Source organism: Peromyscus maniculatus, chromosome 15, assembly GCF_049852395.1.
Source record: "Peromyscus maniculatus bairdii isolate BWxNUB_F1_BW_parent chromosome 15, HU_Pman_BW_mat_3.1, whole genome shotgun sequence".
Lineage (NCBI taxonomy): Eukaryota > Metazoa > Chordata > Mammalia > Rodentia > Cricetidae > Peromyscus > Peromyscus maniculatus.
In genome coordinates this window covers 50,256,317-50,275,560 of record NC_134866.1, presented here as the reverse complement: position 1 = coordinate 50,275,560, position 19,244 = coordinate 50,256,317, and the positions used below count along the sequence as shown (strand labels likewise).

At 38.8% G+C, this 19,244-nt stretch overlaps 1 protein-coding gene across 9 annotated transcripts in view; it reads right to left on the bottom strand.

Annotated features, from left to right (window-relative positions):
• Rnf180 (ring finger protein 180) overlaps positions 1-19,244 on the bottom strand; it is a 171,523-nt gene that overhangs the window by 117,046 nt on the left and 35,233 nt on the right. For all 9 annotated transcript variants that reach the window (XM_042261583.2, XM_076551948.1, XM_076551949.1 and 6 more), the window contains 3 exons: positions 13,421-13,516; positions 10,870-11,832; positions 7,106-7,141 (listed from right to left, as the gene is read on the bottom strand). In XM_042261583.2, the coding sequence (XP_042117517.1) occupies positions 7,106-7,141; positions 10,870-11,832; positions 13,421-13,516 (1,095 nt within the window). The remainder of the gene's footprint in view (positions 1-7,105; positions 7,142-10,869; positions 11,833-13,420; positions 13,517-19,244) is intronic.

Genomic DNA, 19,244 nt, shown 5'->3' with positions numbered 1-19,244 from the left:
CAGTTGTTTTGACAAGCAAGGAAGAGGGTCTGTGCCAGAACCCCACCAATACCTTGACTTTAGCAACAAAAGACCTGTTTTCGGACTTGGAGCCTGAGCATCGTCAGATGATAAAATCATGTTGTCTTGGGCTGCCACGGTTGTGGGGAATACTGAGAGCAGCAATGGGGAGCGGATGTAGGGATCTGGTTAGTATTTTCTCCTTTCTGTTGCAAAGCACTTCTGAGTCAACATTAAGAGGGGTGTATCACAATAGTACATATTTGTGTAGTGAAGGAGAAACACATTTTATATCTGTGAAATTCATCCCCAAACTCTAAGCCAATAACAGTTAACATAGCAGGTCAATATGCACTTATAAGGTTGACCTTGTTTGGTATGCAAGAGCGTGAAGTGTGATTTTGGGGGGCCTCCCAGCAAGCTGGTTGGGAAGAGTGGCGTTAGTGTTCCTTAACTGTGATTTAGGCCAAACACTTGCTACCATTTGGGAGTCTGAAACTTTTGTGAGGGCTAAGAGAAAGTTGTCTGCATGCCTACTCTCCTGTGAGAATCTCAGGTGCAAAGGTCTGAACTTGCCTGGAGCACAGCATTGCATATTTGTCACAGCTTACCCTGGGGGAATTAAGCATATCCTAAGACACTCAATGAGGACAGGCTCTTGAAAGCTATACCTGGCACTCTCAAGATTTTTGCCCCAACTACTTTTTCCCTTTCTTCTTTTTTGTTTCTGTTTTTACTTCTTTGTGCAACAGACAAAAAACTACAACCAATCAAAATGGTTGTGGAGCCCAGTCCCAACAGATACAACTACAATACAACTCCCCAACCTACGGCTCAGGGATCTTTGCGGAGGAGGAAGCAGAAGAATCCTAAGAGTCAGAGGATCAGGGAATTTACTGTGAGGTTGTGTCTCCTGGGATGGGTGGAAGTCGCGCCCTTCCTTACTTGTGTACGTTTTTTTTTGCCGTAATAAAACATAGCTGTGATATGTCAGTTCTTTGAATCCTTTTGGTAAATTACTGAATGTGAGATGGTATGGGGAACCTAAGGTATAACCATTACCCTAATCTAGTCCTGGAGAAAATATTAACAAATCCTAGGTAAGGGATATATTATAGGACTTTTCTAGGTTATCAAAAATAGGGAAAGACACAGAAGTCATTGCATCCAAAAGCATATAACAAGACATGACTAAATGTAATGCCCTGGAGAAGGCTTAGATTTTAAAAAGAAAGAAAGAAATAATATAAGAAAAAAAATTAAGCAAATCTGAATTAAGTATGATTTCAACTAATTATGACTAGTATACAATATTAACAGAATAAGCAACTGGGTATAAGTATATAGTAACTTTTTTATTATATTCAAACTTTTTACATAAAGATAAACTATCCTCAAGGTTAAAAAAAAAATGTAGGCGGGCGGTGGTGGCACATGCTTTTAATCCCAGCACTCGGGAGGCAGAGCCAAGAGTACAAGGCCAGCCTGGTCTACAAAGTGAGATCCAGGACAGGTACCAAAACTACACAGAGAAACCTTGTCTTGAAAAAACAGCAACAAAAAAACTTATATTTTAAAAATTCCTGCACATGTGTCACATACTGAGCATCATGTAAAGCATAGAAATTTTAGATCAATGCAATTATTTAAAGTAAAGGGATCAACTCTATGCAACATTTACCTAAAAATACAATTTTAAAATATAAATAGATAAATAAAATTTAAAGAAATACCAACCTATTGAGGATCTAAATGCTTCTGCATTCATAAATAGAGTGGCAAGCTTATACTAAAATAATAATCTGACACAAAGAAGACTTAATTTGACAAAAATAAATATTAGTTTGTCTCAATACATGACTGGTGGGCATGAGGTTTATTAACTTATTAGTTTTGTTCCTTCCTTAAAGATCTCTTCATTAATAAGCTTCTGTATTAATAAAACCATCAATAATCTGTGTCATCAAATTAAACTTGATACCTTGTCACTATAGAAAATGAACACAGCATAATTCCTCATCAACTGACTATTATAATTGTAAAGCACAACCAAATATATGTCTGAAGTATAATTTTTTATCTGATTTGAAGGTGATAAACATAATAATAAAAATTAAATTGACTTAAGAACCCCCCAAAAAACTCAAAATGATGCCTATGTACAAACCCACAAAAACAAAACAGGGCCTTTGTGGTAGGTACACTCGGTATGTTCTACATAAACCTGAACAAGCAGGTCTTTAATGTGATTTATTAGTCTCTATTTTCATCCAGTGCATTAGTCACACATTTTACAAAACAACACAATTAACCTGAACTCATTTAGATTGCTAAGAAAGAGGTATGAGAATTGCTGTAGTGAGTAGGTTGTTTATTGGAAATCACTACATACACACATGCACACAGTCAGTTATTTTAGAGTTTCATGCACAATACATACCACCCAGAAACAAGACAAACTATTTGTACATAGTTTTCTATGGCTTCTAAAGGAAGATTTTCTTGTTTGCTTTTAAATAGGTCCAGAAGGGCATAGCAGAACAAAACCTTTTTTACCTTTTCCAGTTCAAATAGAAGGACACACCAATATTATGTAGCTCACAAGTAGTAACTCTGGTTGATTTTTTTTTTTTTGTAAATTTCCTCAAAGTGCTGATTTTTTTAACTGAAAATAGATTTTTTTTCATATAACATGTCCTTATTATGGCTTCCCCTCCTGCTCCTCCAGCTTCCTCCCCGCCTCCCCATCCACACAGATCCACCGCTTTCTGTCTCTTCTTAGAAAACAAACAGGCATCTAAGAGATAATAATAAAATAAAACAAGATACAAACAAACAAATCAGAATAGTAGAAAAACAAACAAAAGGAAGAGAAGGGCCCAAGAAAAGGTACAAGAAGCAGACACAGACCCGGAGACCCACTGGTTCTCACACTCAGGAATCCTAGAAAAACACTAAACTAGAAGTCATAATAGATACGCAAAGGACCTGTGGAGCAAAATAAATAACAAACGGGGGAAAAACAAAAACAAACAAACAAACAAAAACAGCTTTGATACATTATGAGACAAGGAATGGCCAAAGATGCCATTGAGGTGTGGTTTTTTTGTTGTTGTTTTTTGGTTTGTTTGGTTTTTTTTTTTTACATCTACTCCTGGGCATGTGGCCTGCCCTTATGAGTAGTTTGTTTCCCCAGTGAGATTCCCTTGGAGAGAAAGAAATTTTCATTTGCAAGTGGTTATCAATTGGAGCTAAAAATGCTGTTATTGTTAACTTTGTAGTTTTACTTCCCAATCAGCAAACTAAGTGGGACAAAGAAATCTCAAATATTAGAAAATAGTTTGAATAAAATAATTAAAATACTAAATTAAAGTTAATTAAAATAACACAACACAATAAAATGTATATTATACAATTAACACAGTAAACTACAAGGAAGTTTGACATTAAATGCTTAGTAGTTGAAAAAAGAAAAGTGTCAAACTAGTAACTTCCTATTGCTTAGAAATGTAGAACGGATGAGCAAAATTTTAAAAAGTAAACAATAAACAACAGAAATTTTTAAAAAAATAAAAACACTAAAAAGTAAAAAGCTGCTTTTAAGAAGAATAAAATGAATAAATATTTGTTGGGGGAGAAAGAGAGGGAAGGTAGAGAGAGAGGAGAGGAAAACACACAGATTGTCAGATCCGGATAGAAAACTGGATACCCAGCAGAAAAGGACAGCACTACCATGTAATTTTGGCAACTTATTTACCATCTTGAAAACAAACTACTGAACTTAACACCAAATAGATAACCTGAACCATGGTTAAAATCCTTCTATCAAAGCAATATCTAGACACAGATAGTTTTATTACAAATATTTGAGTGAAGATAATATTAATTCTCCACTATATTTTTCAGAATCTAGAAAAGGAGGAAACTAACTCAATTCAAAATGTCATCACTACCTCAATATATTAACCAGACAATGACCAGTGTTAAAAGCACAGCACAGAAAACTTCAGACTTCTAACTTTTATGAGCAGAGACAAAATTTCCTCAGAAACAATTAGCAACTAGTTATAACAATACAGAGGGAAAAAAGATACAACATAATACCAAAAGTAAAGTTCACTGTGGGAATGTGAGACTTGCTCCATAATTGATAATCAATACCAACACTGAATATACAGAATCGTGAGATTAATGCAGAAAGCTTCTGACAAAATTCTACATGCATTCATGGTGAAGCTTTCTCCACCCTGTAAGAACTTCAGAGATAATGTACACAGAAATATCTAGATATGTAAGACTTCACACTTAGAGAAAAATGACTGAGTGTTTTCCTGCTAGCATCAAGAAAAATACAGGTGTGTCTCTCCTCCTTCTAGTCAGCATTATCCTGGGGCTCCACCAATGTATTGATAGGCAAAGGAAAGGGAAAGGGAGAGAGACTCCAGGTTAGAAAGGGAGAAGCATGGCTGTTTTGATCTGCAGACAAAGCATGGTGGTTTGAATAAGAATGGCCCCCACAGGCTCATATACTTGAAAACTTGGTCACTAGAGATTGGTGCTACTTGAGAGGGATTAGGAGGTGTGGCCTTGTTGGAGTGGGTGTGGCCATATTGGAGTGGGTGTGGCCTTGTTGGAGTGGGTGTGGCCTTGTTGGAGGAAGTGTGTGTGTGTGGGGGGGGGGGTGGGCCTTGGGGGTTTCAAATGTTCAAGTCAGGCCCAGTGTCTCTTTCTTCCTGCTAATCTGGATGTAGAATTCTCAGCCTTCTCCCCTGCACCATGTCTGCCTGTGTGTCTCCATGCTTCCCACCATGATGCTAGTGGACTAAACCTCAGAACTGTAAGCTAGCCCAATGAAATATTTTTCTTTATAAGAGTGTCTCTTCACGGCAACAGAACACTAAAATATCAAGTAATCCTCTAAGGAGAAAATACCAGTTTGGGCATCTACCAGGAGAAGAAGAGAAGAGTGGACTAGCATTACTAGTAGGTGACAGTTGAAAGAATATAGCACACCAGATCAACATAGAACATTGTATTTCTGGGCATTACAACTAATAACTAGAAATTGACATTTTAAAAATCTCTGAAAGTAGCATTAAATTATCAATTATTTAAGGATAAATTTGACAAGAGATGTCAAGTACCTGGGATTCAATTCCCTGAATCCCAAGACACAAAGTCAAAACCAAAATAGTATTAAACATTAAAAATGTATAATTTAAATCAAAATAAAAAATAACTTTTCCTTAAAAGATAGAGCACTCAGGCATAAGTGGGACCAACCATTTATATGTTCTGAATGCTAAAATCTGCAAATACTAATGAAAAACTTAAAAAGCTGTGTGTAGGAGGGACAGTCTATTATGTTCATGGAGTAGGAAAGACACAGCAAATACTGCATGGCCCTGCAAGTTGACCTCTAGATATGACACAATTTCAAAGTCCCAATAGAATTGTTTGTAGTTTTGTCCTAAATTTCCTATGAAAAACCACAGGAACCAAATTTAAAAAAAAAAAAAAAAAGCTAGTAGAGTCAGTCTTGCTTTATGGTTTACTATGGAGTTCTGACAGAAAAGGGTCTGCTTTCACAGGACAGAGATAAAGAGGAAATCCACAAATGGAAAGTTACATACATGCCCAACTGACTTTCAATTAAATCACAAAAACATTTCCAGGAGAAAGGGTGGTGTTTTCAATAAATGGTGTAGAAAAAAATTGCATACCACTATTAAAAATGACATTTTAACTTAAACCTCAGATTTTATTTTTAAAATGTCAGTTCAACATAAATCAAAATTCTCTATATGAGCATAAAGCTTTCAAAAAAAACCTTGGGGAAAAAATCTTTATAATCTAAAGCCATCTAGAGTTTTTAGATATGCTATTATACCACAATATGGAACATTTAAAAACAATATTTGAGAAGTTGGACTTTAAAACATTGACTTGGTTTTCCAGGGAAATATTATAACATGAGTAAAAGGAAAAACAGTCTGGGTAGAATAAAATATATTAGTGTACTATAAATCATACATCCAATGTAGGATTTGTACCCAAATATATGAGGAATTCTTAAACCTGAACGAGAAAGAAATAATCAAATATATATGCCAGAAATGTCCTTTGACTTCTTGGCAGCCCCATCTTTCCTAGAGGCCAGAGATGCCTGGTGTGTCTGGGGGCTCTGATCCACAACCTGGTTCCTTAACGATTTAGGGTTACTTCTCCGGATGAGCAATGGTTAGAGTAGCAATAAAGGAATAGAAGACAAAATTCCTTCTGGCTAATAGAACAGAATTTCTGGCCTGGATGGATCAACTTCACGGCCAAGGGACCACCCGCAGGGAGGAGTTCTATCCCTAGGGAGGTAGACTCATCTTAAACCCTGCCAAAATGATGGGTGGAATAACTATCCCTTTAATGAGATACTTTTCCTTCTCTACCCCAGCACAGTCTGTTCTAGAGCCAGAGACATGCAGCTTTCAAAAGTCGTGCCAGCTTTTCTGAATTACTCAGGAAAAAAAGGAGAGCTTCAATTCCTTTCTCCATCTACTTCTTTTCTAAGCAATGCTTCCCTAACACGTTAGGCTTTCCCGTCTGTCTTCCATTCTTCTCATCTGGACAGTGCTGAAATTTACGGCTTGCCTATCTGCAAGTGGTTTTCCTTTTTAACTCTAGTAAAACTGCCCTCAAACTTATAAAGAAGCACACAAAAAAATTGAACGCATTTGAAGATGACACTCAAGCTTTGTTAAATAGAATTACTAAAAATTACCTATAGTTTCCCTTTGATCACAATCTTATTTATATCTTCCAACTAAGAATTTTACCTATATATTAATACTATTAATAATTTCTAACATGGTTTATAAATGAAAACTAAGCACATGAAATTAGGGGCATGAGCATTAAAACCAAAGTAGGATACCAGTAAACGCAGTATTTGAGTAACTGGAACAGCAAGAATTAAAAAAACACCAGATGTCTGCCTTCATGGATGTACAGAAGTGAGAAATCTCATCCTTTGCATTGTGGTATACATAGTGGGTACAGCCACCCAGGGAAACAATTTGACAGTTTCTTGTATAACTAAATACATACTTACCATATGATCCAGCAATCCCACTCCTGAGTATTTACCCTATAAAAATAAAAAATATTAGTGTTATTCAAAATTACATTCATGAATGTTTATAGCAGTTTGATTCATAACTGTTAACACCAGAGACAATCTATTCATCTTATTATGCTGGAGAAATCATGATTCATCTACAGAATGGAATACTATTGAGCAGTTAAAAAGAACAAACACATTGCCGGGCGGTGGTGGCGCACGCCTTTAATCCTAGTACTCGGGAGGCAGAGCCAGGCGGATCTCTGTGAGTTCGAGGCCAGCCTGGGCTACCAAGTGAGCTCCAGGAAAGGCACCGCAAAGCTACGCAGAGAAACCCTGTCTCGAAAAACCAAAAAAAAAAAAAAAAAAAAGAACAAATACACTATAGATATAGATTCATGCAGTAAATGGATAAATGTCATAGAATTGCTTAGTAAACAATGTTAGTACCTAGAGTACATGCTTTAGGATTCTATTTCTATGTTGTTATTTTATAACATTATCAATAAGTAAAAAATAAAGTAACAGAGAACAGATTAGTGATTCTCAGGGGTTAAAGATGGACAAAACATGTCTTAAAGGCATGCAGGACAAGGGATTCTTCTAAATCCCCACTTTCTGGGCATAAGACAAACCTATACCAGCATTTAAATCATACAGCATATACCAGAAGTACATACATTTTAATATTTGACAATTAAGAAAAAAGGAATTATGTCTGAATGGAAAGAGATTTGGTGGTTGAATACAGCACAGTGCCATGCTTTCCCCAAAGATGATGCTCAATAAATCTTTGTTGAATAGAATTACTATCTATTCAATTGACAGTAATTTCTCTTTGGATAGCAATCTTGTATCTTTTCACTTTAAGCATTTTAGTAAAATATTAATACTATTTCTATCATGGTATACACCATGAAAATATTTCTAGCTTAAACAAAACTTCATTTAAAATGTCCAGTGATAATAATGTAGTACTCCTAACCAATTATTTGAAACTAAAACAAATATCAGTAAAAAGAATCAACAATAAAAGCTACAATACTGGTGAAGAAATTGAAAATGACAAGAAAAGTGGCAAGGCATTGTGTTCATAGACTAGAAGAGTGAACTGTCAGAATGCCTGTAACACCTAGAACAATGGAGAGTGACCTGTCAGAATGCCTGTAACACCTAGAACAATGGAGAGTGAATTGTCAAATGCCTGTAACACCTAGAACAATGGAGAGTGACCTGTCAGAATGTCTGTAATACCTAGAGCAATGGAGAGTGAACTGTCAGAATGCCTGTAACACCTAGAGCGATGGAGAGTGAATTGTCAAATGCCTGTAACACCTAGAACAATGGAGAGTGACCTGTCAGAATGCCTGTAACACCTAAAGCGATGGAGAGTATCAGAATGCCTGTAACACCTACAACAATGGAGAGTGACCTGTCAGAATGCCTGTAACACTTAGAGCAATGGAGAGTAAACTGTCAGAATGCCTGTAACTCCTAGAACAATGGAGAGTGAATTGTCAAATGCCTGTAACACCTACAATGATGGAGACTGACCTGTCCGAATGCCTGTAACACTTAGAGCAATGGAGAGTAAACTGTCAGAATGCCTGTAACTCCTAGAACAATGGGGAGGGAACTGTCAGAATGCCTGTAACATCTAGAGTGATCTACAGACTCAGTGCAATCCCAATCAAAGTGCCAGTGATAGTCTCCAAAACCTCAACAGCAAAACTAATAACCTGACTGAAAAATAAGTACTCTTTTGTCTCAATTAACAAAAACTTCTTTAAAATTGTAATTACTAACAATGGTAACATTACTTTGTGTATGTGATTATCTTTCTCATTAAAAAAAGGAAAGGGCAGAATGTGGGCCCAGGTCATAGTTCACACAGAGGTAGAAAGGTTACCTTGCCCAGCTAAGTCCCTGAGTTCCTTCCCCCTCACAACAATAAGTCACTAGCCAGGCCTCTGCTACCTCAAGCAGGTATCTACTCAATGTTCATGAAATGAATGTTGGTTAAACCCGGACAATGTGTCATATTACCCCATTATTTTATCTCAGACATAACTCTTGCTAGGATCTATCTTTCTGCTTAAATTAGCAAGACAGACTTTCTATAGTGATGAGGATTTCTAGCTCTAACAACAGTGTATACACATCACAAATTCACAGATTTCCTGCTGAAGATGTACTGGGCACGTGCCTTTCTGTAGCACCTGAGTAACCAGTTAAGCCTATTGGGATTTTGCTGTTATTCTCTACACGGACAGGTCCCAGGTCTGACTCAGATTGCTCAACTCTGATGAATCCGCTAAGCATACTAGCCAAGTTCTATGTATTTGAATGAATAAAAATAATTTCATCTATCAAAAAATTCAATACTTAACTCTGCACTTGCCCCTCTCTAAACTGTAACACTTTGCTATAAATAATTAATGACACAGCTGAGGTTTTCAGAAAGATCTAACCCAAGAATTAGATCACGTCTCAAAATGCAATATCATTTGCATATATCATCAGTATACAGCAAATATAATTTTCACGATTTTTTAAAACTTTATTTGCAAAAGAATTATTTCAGAGCCCTGAACATTGTTTTGAAGATATTCTTTCTGAATACCATTTAACATATAATCATCTCCAATTTACTTAGGCATAAATAAATTTCTCCACAAACATTTTTATTATAGCTTCATAGAATTTTACCATGAGCGATGATGCAAAAATTACTCATTTCTATAGCGTAATACTATCGTTTACAAATAATCCAAACTGGGATGTTCTTACTAGCAACAAGTCAAAAATGCAACAGAAAATACATGTAATTATGCTCTGTAACTAAAGAGGAAAATCCTGCTAATCTGGCTGGAGTACTCACTGCAGTAATTTTATTTTGTTGAGTCTATGAATAGGACCATAAATTATAATGAGTTCACCTAACAAATATACAAAGCAGCTTCAGCTTTATATTAATTCTTAGGATACTGTGAATATAGAACACTCTAATAAGAAGTACCATCCATTACTAATAAGCAAACGATACATGGAATCTTCAAAACATAGTTTTATACAGAAATATACTGGCTCCCAAACTTTCAAATTTCATAGCTTGTCCTCCGTTGACTTTAATTGGTTTCCACAGTAGATAAATCTTATTGTCTCCTTTCATCCACACAACCATGAAAATACTGTAAGGGGCACACAAGTAGTTCAAACACTAGGGAATCAAACTCTGCTACAAAATGTCAGTCTGAATAAATTCCCCTTCAGATATGTCTCCTCATTCAGCAGTTATTCATGTCTGGACCACACGAGCATATGAATACAGTTTCCTGAATATTAAATTAAAATACATGTGGTGAAAAGTGAATGAACTGTCACCACATTGGACTTGCAAAAACATTTTTTTAACTCAGCCTGAAATAAAACCATGGTAAAACCAATCTAAATGTGGCATAGATTTAAAATACTTGTGACAAACCATCCAACCTCAGTATCATAAGGTGAGTGGTCCTCTAATGCATTCACAGAATTGGGGTAAACTGTAAAAGACGCTTTCTCTGGACATATATGAAACACAGGGGCAGGGCTACACAGCACCAATGATAAGAGGGCTGCATAATTATTAAGTGTACATAGAGAGACATGTCATCTCAAAACTTAAAACAGATTTTTAGAATACAACCACTCTGAAAGCCCCGGTACTCAGAACACTGTTTTTATATTTGCTAAACTGATTTTCAAGCACTCACCTGCTTCTGCAGCCATCTTTCATGCCTCCTCCTCTGCCTTCTTAGAGTCCTCAACTTGCTCCTCTCTCTGTTATTCAGCCTGTGGTTAATGGTGCCCAAGGGAAAGCTGGCAGAGCGCAGGAAGTCCAGAGGGGAGAGGTGTTCTTCTTGGTCGGAGGCATCCAGCATGCTCCTCCCCGCGGAGGGCAGATCCATCAGGAATGTCAGGCTGTTAGCATTAGCATGATCTGAGTATATGGAGGAAGCTTCTAGGCCACACTGAAATTCTCTGCCTCTTTGTGCCTGGGTCTCATGCGGAGCCACTGAAAGTCTGTGCAGCAGCATGTCAGGATCAAAACTGGGTGGGCTTTGAAAGGAGCAGCTACTTTTACTACACGGCAGAGCTAAGCCCGAAAGGTCAACTGGCTGTGTTTCATTTAGCCTGGGATAGGCAGTAGTCTTACTGTGGATTTCATAGAAAGTGGGTAACAAAGTCAGCTTCTCCTGGATGTTCAGGTCCAAACTGTGTGACTTCCGGTGAGAGGCTCTTGAAGTGCACCTGCCTGTCCCGAGCTGAGGAACAAAAGGCTGGTATTTTGGATCCGATGCTTTGAAGAGCAGTTTTTCATTCTTCATCTCAAAATACGTTGCTCGCACCTCCAGGCAGAGAGCTTCTGTGAGTCTTCCGAGGCCATTATTGTTTCGGGCCATGTTTGAAAGCCCGTGGTTTCTGGTCTTGGAGCCACCGTGACCTGTCACCGGAGCCTCCTTATCACAACCTGACTGGACTCCGGGATGTGACAAGTATTTCAACGCCGGGCTCATTAGTTGGCCTGCCTGCGCTGGTTGGTGATCAGTCCGGCTCTTGCAGAGATGTACAGCTGCAAGCTGGCCACAGGAACATTTTGGAGTGCTGACAAAATTAAAGCCCCCTAATCGGGCCCCACAGAAAGGACAATTCAGTTTCCCAACTGTCCACTGGGCCTACAGGTAGTAAAGGAAATAAAGACAATGCTTTCATTGTAAAGTGACCAGAGAATGAGTTTAAAAGAAAAAAAAAAAAAAAAGCCGATCACATGAACATTTTCTATGTTACTGAAAAGGCCAGCTTTCTGTTTTCTGATTAGCAGACAGAACAGCAAGCGGGAACAAGCTTTCCAGTAAACAGAGATAAGCGAGCCGCTACAAACTACTAGAAGGATAACATATTGCGAATCATGCCTAGCTGAACGACCAAGAATTCCTAAAGAAAGTCTCTGAACAATAGGCTGAATACAGATACAGTGTGAACTAATGAAAAGAAAAATACTCCATGGAACCAGGAAGCAAATCAAGTCTACAGAGCTTCATTTGCAAGTGAAATCTCACAGAAAGTGTCTGTTCTGATTCACTTCTTGCATGCCAAGCATGGGGTGGGTGGGTGGTGGGGGGGATGGGGGAATGGACAGACTTTATCAGCCAACAGAATAAAGAGCTCCCGGGCTTCCTAGGCACAACCAAGAGGTACTGATCGTCTAGTGCCTATGCTATGTTTCCATACTCAGATTAGAAACTAACGAACTGCTTTTAAAATTGTCAAGAAAGACAGTGGGGCCTCTGTCGGGTTCTAATCTACTCTGTGAAGTTCAGGACACTTAGGAGCAGGACTCCAGCATGCTCCCAGGAAATCCTAATGTAGGCACAGGTTCAAGTAAGAGCCACCATGTGCCACTTTTTAAACAAAAACATAAGCTACTCAGTGGAGAAATTCAATCCTAGTTTTCCAAAGGTTAGATTATTTATACTCTTCCAAGACAAGTGTTTAACAATGGAAAATAAAATACCTAAAACATGCACTTAACAAGGGAGTTCTTTTTCTGATGAATATTTCATTAAATATTACTTATAGCAGAACATCTCCATTTTCATCCACTCAGTAAGAGACAATGATTATCCAGCTGTTTTTATATGTGTCTATAAATGATGGATGCACAAAGATGTTTCACTCACCAGATAGAACAGGTATGATTCTAGGCACCAAGGATATACTACCTAGCAAAGGATAAAATTTCCTGGTTCTATGGTTTTTATATTCTATTAGAGGACCTAAGAAATTAATGAGAAAATAGCAAGGTAAATGTTGGTATGTTTGAATGGATTGTGTATGATTATGTATTTGTGTGTCATTATATCCTTATGTATATTTACCAGTGATATGTAATATAGTGTGTGTGAGCCTGCATAATATAGACATATAAGGCAGAGGGGAGAGAAAGGCAGTGGGAAAATGGACAGTGGTGGGCAGCCAATAGGTTGCTAGGCAATGTCTCAATGAAAACAAGAAAGAGCAATGGAAATGGGGGAACAAACCAGGTTAGTATCTCTGAGCACATTGAGAGACTAGAAATACCAGGTACAAAGTCACACAGAAAAGCACTGAAATGCTCCAGGAAGAGGAGTAGAGCCAGTGAGTGCAATCAAGACAAATATAATCATTCACATGTTCTGAAACGACACATCTAAGAAAAAAAGAGCACAAAAATATTGTGAAGGCGATATATGCCTAACTTTACTCGGGAACCAAGAGACTTACTTTGTGTATTAGGCAGTTTATCCACTCCGGAAGGGCTTCTATATTCATGTGCCACAGACGACAAGTGTTTTGAGCATCAACTGATTCATGTCTGTCCTGTTATGGAAAAAAATGAATATTAGCAATTATCATTTCACAATTTATTTCACAATTTCTATCAAGGAAAACTAAAAAAAATAAATAAAAGCCCCATTTTAGTTAGCAATCAAATATACACAAATATATGCTCTCAGCAGCAAAAACTACGACCAAATTTCTTCTTCAGGAGATAATTACCTGTGATTCCAAAACTGTCAGTGAATGGCATATCCAGTGCCCCATTTTTATTTCTCTGTGTGAGATTAAATAGGGTTGTTTGTAGGAACTATCTTCGACCTTCAATATCTGATTTTATTTGGATTCTACTGCTGATAAATAAGAAAGTAGGCACATCCTCTAGCTGCCCACCAATAACCATGATGGACAGGAAGGGAAATGATGCTGAAGAATCTGACATGCTGAAAACCAGCAGAAGCAGGAGGTCTCTGGCTTTCTTCCTGCCTTTGCCCTGAAGTCTTCAGAACTTTGGGAAAGATTCCCTGATTCCCTCTAATGAGGCCATAAGACTTCCATGTGACAGGTGCCTTCCTTATGCAGGAAAGGAACACCCTTACCTGTGAGCACAAAGGGTCACAGAAGAATCACCACAAAAGCACATCCTGTACAAGGAGCAACAAAAATTTAAACAGAGGTCTAAAGTAGCCATGGAGAGTGTGATAAATAATTGAGACATAATGGCTTCCCATCATGTCAGAAAAATGGTGGGCAGTGCAGGGTGAGGATTTGTGTCTTGATGAGGTATGTGACTTCAGGCTAGTAAATGTATGTTTCTGAGCCCCAGCTTCCCTCCTGTAAATTACTGCTAGATGACTGTAAGGGATCTAAGAACTCTCCAGGGGCTATATCTCACTCTGAGAAAGGCCATGAGGGTGCTGGCTCAGAGGAACATAGAAAGTACAGGCTCCCATCCGCACACCGTTTCTCAGGGTCAGAGTTTGCACTGAATAGTAGTTCCACAATTACCAAATTGCAGTGCTCTCTCTCTTAGATTTCCCATGAAATAACACAACTGTCACTCTGGTCAGGTTAACAAAATAACAAACAAGGAAGTGTTTACCCACCTATTAACTGTATCATACCGATAGGTGAAAGTAGTGGGGTTGACTATCCCAAAATGCACTTCACTAAATCATCTACTTTAGGGTGTGACTTGGAACCAAGACCATCCAGAATAATTTATGTATAATTTCCCAAGCCGAACTCTCCGGGGCCCTACAATTACTTTTCTCTTCTACCACTGGATCTCGGTAGGTGTGGACAAAACACTGTGGTGCGGTTTATTTATACATTGGTAAGAGCTAGAAGGAAGACAGCTCAGTCTAATTTCCTTTAGATGAACAAACAAAACAATGACCTGACAATGTAAATTAAAAGGGAAAAGGGACACCAGGCGTTATCCATGTTAGACCACATTTCATTATTTTTAATGTTGTACACAACAGTATTTCATGTACTATCAATTACAATCAGTAATAATCCCTGATCAAGGAATACTCACAAATAGTAAAAGCAAGCAATTCTGGTGTGCTGTCACACAGTACAGAAAATAGGGGTTAACAGTAAAATACTATACATTTCAAAAAGGAAAAAAAATTGTGAAAGTTTTTACTATAATAAATAATGAAAGTTTGAGGGGCCAGATATATTTAACCTGATTTAAATATTATGCAACACACACATACATATATCAAAACATACCATTATCTCATTAAAATGTAAAATTTTAATATTACAGGTATTAGGTAAAAGACATAATAAAGAAATAACAAAAGATTTTGAACTATTTTCTATTCTAATATCTTAATCTTATAACAGAGGTTGAAAATAATTTCAATGGGAGCTAGAAAGTCTTCTGGAAAGTGTTTCAGCTGCCTAAGGAAACATCAACCCAGACGTCCAAACTTCAACTCAGCTAGCAGAAGACAATGTTCCCAGCTTTCCATGTCAATGATGAGAACACTGGAATAGTGTCAGTCAAGTGCATGAACTATGAAGAGGCCATTGCTAAGTGGAAGAAAAGTTAGGAAAGGGGAGGCCATGGTAGGGACAGTCTCCAGCTCTCTCCTTGTGGCTCCCTAGTATCACCTCAAAAGAATGCTAAGAAAACAGAAACTGGCTTACTGACTCCTTTTCTTGACACATGACATAGGGAAACACAGGCAGAAGAGAAGGTAATTATTGGTTGTAATACTGTACAGTTAGTACATGTCCCTATCTATCCTCCTACCATGCCACGCAATACATAAAAGGTAGAGCATTTCTTAAATTGATAACTAAACTAGAAGTATAGATGGAGGACTTCCAATGGACCTGAAAGTGGGGAGCACCCCCGAGACTAATACAGCACACTACAGTGATGTGCAACGCACATGGGAACAGGGGACGGTCCACCACAGCAGCGGAAATAAGTAAACAGGGGTCCTGACAGAACTATTCAGCGGAACTTTATCTGTCTCCAGGTAAGAAGAGCATTTAGGTCAGAAAGAAACAGGGCAGCATACAAGGAGAGAGAGCTGGAAAGGCCCTGAAGAAATGAGGAATAGTTTGCAGTCAGGCAAAAGAACAGCTGCCCAGGACTAAGCTCCGCCCTCACTGGGAACCACGCCCCCAGCAAATGAGACCCATGTGCAGATGTGTTTTATCTGTAAGAAAGACGGCCAATAAATACTGTTTGGCAAAAAGTAAAGACATGGTTAAAGAATGCCGAATATCTTGCAATGGGGGTGGTTATGTGAGTATGCATTGGTTAGGTTAACAGAAATGTTCATTTGAGTACAAACACTATACTGTAGTAAAAACTGATCAAAACAAGCAAAAAAGGTAAAATTATTCACCAAAAATAGTGACCAAAACATTTGCAAGCTGGGTGTGGTGGCTTGTGCCTGTAATCCCAGAATTCAGGAGGCAGAAGCAGCAGGGCTGAGTCTAAGACTAGCCTGGTTCCCAACAAGACTTATTAATTAAATTAACTACTTGATTAAATTTAAAAGCAAATTGTTCTCTAGCTTCCTCATTAGCTAAAATCAAAGTTAACCACTTTGCAGTTACTACAAAATAATTCTGATAGCCAAAAATAGCTGCTTTATGTACATGTACCTTAGGGAATAAGGAACTATTATTATCCAGGTGAAAATACATAATAATGAACAAACATTATTCAGACAAAAAAAAATGTTCGGAGAAATCAGGTTCTCTCAAGGATTCTGTCAAAACTATATTTGAGACCAATCCTCTAAACAAATTTACCAGTGGATCTGGAGACCTGGGCAGAAGGGTGTGTACTTTGGTGCGGGTCTGTACACAGATGAGTATATATGATAGACGAATATAGGTCTTTTCACTAGTGCCCATTAGGGGCCTGACCTAAACTACCCTTCTGAAAATTTTAGATTTTAAAATTAAAATCTGACAGAAATTTCAGATAATTATAGAAGGTTTCAGTAGAAGGAAGGAAAATACTTAGGACCTGGATACTGTATTTTCTAGCTTCAACAATGTTAAGAGGTAAGATTTTTCTCCCTCTTAAGTTACCAAGTCTCTGGGCTGGAGAGGTGGCTCCGCAGTGAGCAGTAGGTACAGCTCTTTCAGAGGGCTTGAGTTTGACTCCCAACACCCACGTCAGGCAGCTCACAACTGCCTGTAACTCTCGTTCCAGGGGAGTTGATGGCTTTGGCCTCAGTGGGCACCTACACTGGCATGCACATACTAATACTCAGACACATACGTACACATAATTAAAATACTAAAATCCTTTTTAAGATACTCCATCTCTGTGTTGTGTTTTATCTAATGGCACAAAACGGAGCAAGGTTGAAAACTGGCACCAGACAAGCATGGTGTAGCTATTAACAAACATAAACCGGTCTTTGTAGCTGGGCAATGGGTAGAGGCTGCAATGGCTTTCAAGGGCATGCTGGGAGAAGTCTAGATTGCTAAGAATGAACCGGTAAGGGCAGCTCTGGGGAAGGCACAGAAGGAGAGGAACTACAGGCAGGTCCAACACCTCTTAGGGTTAAGAGGCAGTAATCATACATGGGTAGAAATGCAGGTCTTGGGTCTCAGGCCGAAATGAGGAACAACAAGGAGTAAAAGTGATTGGAAATTGGGGCAATGGTTATTTTTTGGTCATTTAGGCTTGGTGGTAAGTGCCAGGAAACCCAGCACTAGGGAGTCTGAGGTAGGAGGATAGTACTTGAGGCTAAAATAGGCCTGTTTTTTTTTTAAAAAAATTAAAACCCAAACAAGTACTACCAAAAGCTTTCCTTGGGAAAAAAAAATGCCAAAGAATCTGGCTGACCTGAGTCCATCTTTAGGCAAGGCAGAATGTAAGTGTGACAAACTGGGATATTTGACAGGAGAAAATAAAGGTATGTAAGCAGCAAAGCATTCAAGATGCTGCAAGGTTTCTTTCCAACTGCATGCACTGAAAGGGAAATGACAGACAGGCAAGGAATCTCTGAGGTTAAGGGCCCAGAGAGAGTCTGAACATGAGCCCACCAACCCAGCTTCCTCTATTGCTTGAGCCTTGCCCTGTATTCCCAGCCACAGGGAGAAGAGTTGGTTAAAAATTAAGACAAGACACTAGCTGTGCCAAGAGCTGTGTTAAAACAACCACAGACTTGTGTAAGCAAGCTTCTACAAACCCCCGTTAAGCTTGAGAAAACACCTTGCTGTTATCACAAGTTGTAAATTCCCAGAATGTACCGTGGCCCAGGATTTAACCTCAAATTGTAAAAATTCCTTTTCTTATATCACCCCAGCCCTCCTCCCCGCCAGACACAGATATACTTGTGGCTTTTGCTTTTAAAAAGGACCTACTCCCTCTGCTTGGGGTCACAGTACAGATCCTGACCTGCCTGTGGCCCTAACTAGTTAGAAGCTCTGGTACCCCGTGGTGATGGAATGAAGTTGCTTCTGCTCAACTAACTCCAGTGGCCTCACCAATATTTGCGTGACTCCCAGACCCAACCAGTGAGACTAAGTGACCTTTTCTAAGGAAACTAATATGGAAGGATGGAAAATGGGCTTTCCTCTTGAGCACACAAAGAGAGAATGATGCTGAAGGCCGTTTCAGAGTTTTCAAGACAAGCTAGGACCTCGAGGAGCTATCCAGAATGACACCTGAAACCCCCAAGCTTCTGCCATTGTTCAGTCTCTGCTCCCTGCATTCTGGTACAAGGTCTCCAGTCTTTGTGCAGCCCAGATTGTTAGTCTAAAAGTTGTACATTTCGGTGGTATTTGTGTGCTACTCACAGAATCCAAGAGCTATGCAGCAAGGCTTTCTCCACCTAGATTCCAAAGGATGTAGCCTCTCCACCTAGATTCCAAGGGATGTAGCCAACGGCATAGGAGCATTCCAAGAATTTGGCATGGGGGGTGGGGGGTCATCGTAGACTGAATCTATGGGAGTGGGTTCATTCTTGAGACCACAGACACAAATATAGAAAAGCTATTAGCACACAACTCCAGGAGAGCTGCCGGCAGGAAGACTTGAATCCGAAAGAACCGCTGCACCGGCAAAACCTAGGCAAGTCATCAGGGCCAGGATTCGGAGGTTTCTGTATCTAACCCTGCAGACATGGAGTCATCCAGACAAGCCATCAGAGCAGGGCTGCGGAGGCTTCTGGATCCTCCCCTGCACAGAATAGGGTCAAAGAATGTAGTGTTCCCCTGTAAAATGCAGTACCCCCCAGGCCTGTTGGATTTCATACCTACTTGGGGCCAG